Source organism: Priapulus caudatus, unplaced genomic scaffold (assembly GCF_000485595.1).
Source record: "Priapulus caudatus unplaced genomic scaffold, Priapulus_caudatus-5.0.1 Scaffold577, whole genome shotgun sequence".
NCBI lineage: Eukaryota > Metazoa > Priapulida > Priapulimorpha > Priapulimorphida > Priapulidae > Priapulus > Priapulus caudatus.
The window spans coordinates 263,441-266,262 of NW_014577638.1; the positions used below are offsets into that span (position 1 = coordinate 263,441).

A 2,822-nucleotide genomic window follows, 5' to 3' on the forward strand; every position below is an offset into this window, starting at 1 on the left:
CGATAGGGGTGAAACTGTAGGTGAAATTGTATAATTTTCTGCATCTGTGCTGACGTATTCAGCAGTTGCTATCATTGTTGTGGTTGATTTTTGAAGCCAAACACTAGAAATTTGAAGAGAGCCATGCAGAAATATTTGTGGATATGAACGATTTGTCAGGTTAAACAAAGTTCCACTTGTCTATAGATTGTAGCCCAATATACTCAAAACGGTAACAGCCAGTAAACAGTAAAACGGATATAATTATTTATGCTGTTAGTGATGGTTAAGAAACCATGGTTTTTCATGCAATAATTTTGATTGCCTGCTGTAATGAGATTTTGATAATTGTTCCCGTAGATCTGATATCGTACGGGAGATACGAGGTCGTACTGCTGGCGTGTACATCTGCAGGATGCAAGGACAGCAGCCCTGTGTTTACCAGGACAGCAGAGGCTCTACCTGAAGGTATGATGTAATATAATAAAATAACTTCTCTATTATTCACTCTTGGTAATATGATATGATATGTTATTATATGATATGATGTGATATGTTGTGATATAATATGCCAGAGTTACATGAATAAATCTGTATTCATGTACTCACAAAAATAAAACATAATGTAATATAATATAATTTAATATAATATAACATTATATAATATAATATAATATAATATAATATAATGCAGTATATAACAAATTGAATAATACATTCCATAATTAGGCCGTGCACTGATCGTGTTTGTGATAATTAGGGTGACACATGGCAGTTGCATTAGATACGATGAGAACTCGTAACGGTCGTTATACAAGCGTAGCCTCGCCAGAGAATCGTGCGAATCCTCGGTGGGGAAACGCGTCCGAGTTAATCTGTCCGATCGATTCCTGTTTGCAGTAATCAACTCATAAGTGAATAGCTGTCATGGTGAACTACATTATGGTTTACATATTGACTTATCACACGTAGAATATATTGTCTGTGGCAGGAATAATGGAAATCGTACGTTGGCAACCCTAATACTAACTATAACCATAACTCATTATAATCATAATATCATAAACATATCTATACTCACGTGTGTGTGTGTGTGCGTGCGTGCGTGCGTGCGTGCGTGCGTGCGTGTGCACGTGCGTGCACTCAAATATGATCACTACACATACATGTGGTTATACATTTTGGTTAGGTTAGGGTTAGGGTTATTCTTTACAGTTATGATTAGTGTTAGGATTTAGGGTTTATGGTTAGTATTAGGGTTACCATGAGAGTATAGATACATTTATGATATTATTATTAACATATGTGGTTATCTCATGGGATACACATATATGTTCATGGCATTATGTATCCTGTTATTATAACATATAACTTGTATAGATGTGGCTTCCGTAACACGCGCATGCTCTCTTGTTTCAGGTTTGAAGGATCCCGTCATCGTCGTCATTGACTCTCACACGGCAGAGGTTTACTGGCAGCCGCCCGAACATCCCAACGGCGTTGTCACGAACTACGACGTCGTCCGCAACGCGGAGACGGTTGCCACGGTAACAGGCGACGACCACATGTACGTCGATACTAGGCTGCAGTCGGAGGAGAAATACACGTACTCCATCACGGGTGAGTGCGTATAGAGGGAGCCACTGATCACGGGTGAGTGTAAGGGGTGCTGCGGCGGTGAGTGTCAAAAGAGACCCAACAATCCCCGTTAAACTGTGTACGTCACGAATTTCTAGCACCAGCAAGTAGTATATTTGTGTGTTATTTGTACAAAATAAAATGTATGAAAATAAAATTAGTGTTTCTGTTTACTTTTCATGCTAATATACCTTTTTTATACTCCCTAATTTGCCGGTGCATTCGATGTAACCAAATGCTCGACACAAATGCAACTGCCATTAATTCGAAACTCTTGCGTGGCGCCCAGACGCAGCTAGCCGATATAGCGAACATCTGCGGTAAACGAGGCATTGGCAAAATTATTGTGGCAGCCATAGAAATGCCTTGTAAACTTAAAGCTTTTAAAACTTTCTAATATAAACTTCTTTCTGCATTTTTCTCCTTCGTTTTCCTTCCGATGCACTGAATTGAACTGGTTTGCCCACCATTAGTTTATCGTTTAGTCGATCTAGCGTGAAGGGGGATGTCACACACATTTTTGTTGGCAGAAATTTAAAAAACACAAATAGCATTTCGCAGTTTTATTTATAATTTTTCCAAACATAATACACATGAACATATATTATTTATTTTTCCTATATTATATATTCTATATAGCTAACACAAATCAAAACAGAAACTGTTTGGGCACCACTTTGTGCATCATACACAAATCACGATGACATTGACCACAGCAACCAGTGCAGCAACCGAGAGACGCCATGCAGTATCTGTACAGTACTGGGTGAATAGTGTTAAACAACAGGAATTCAAATCGACTAGATTTTTGCAAATTTAACCAACGTAAAAACATTTTTATCAGGTGAGAGTTTGACGATATATTTAGTAACGTTAGTATACTATAACTTTTGATGTAAAAAAATTACAAAAATAAGGTTTCAACTATAACTTTCAGGAGATTCGTGACGTAGACAATTTAAGTGTAAGGGTTGCCACTGTGAGTGTGAGTGCTTAGAGGGAACCACTAATCACTGTTGAGTGTAGGAGATGCAGCTGCATGGTGACAGCTGAAATCACAAAAAACCAACCCAGTTTATAGATTGTTTACAGAGTACCCTAGTAGCTCCTATACATTCTTGGTTTACAGCTTTTCAACAGTAATTATTCATGCTGAGTCAATAAGACTCGATAATGTACATAGGAAGATTGTGGATTATCATATT

General features: G+C 37.8%; 2 protein-coding genes across 2 annotated transcripts in view; both read left to right on the forward strand.

Annotated features, from left to right (window-relative positions):
- The window catches only part of LOC106811801 (usherin-like), a 129,146-nt gene extending 129,052 nt beyond the window's left edge, over positions 1-94 (forward strand). The window contains 1 exon segment of the mRNA XM_014815521.1: positions 63-94. Within this exon segment, the coding sequence (XP_014671007.1) occupies positions 63-94 (32 nt within the window).
- A 1,450-nt stretch (positions 95-1,544) lies between these two features.
- Positions 1,545-2,822, forward strand: part of LOC106811802 (usherin-like) — a 26,479-nt gene continuing 25,201 nt past the window's right edge. The window contains exon 1 of the mRNA XM_014815522.1: positions 1,545-1,599. Coding sequence (XP_014671008.1) covers positions 1,545-1,599 — 55 coding nt within the window. The remainder of the gene's footprint in view (positions 1,600-2,822) is intronic.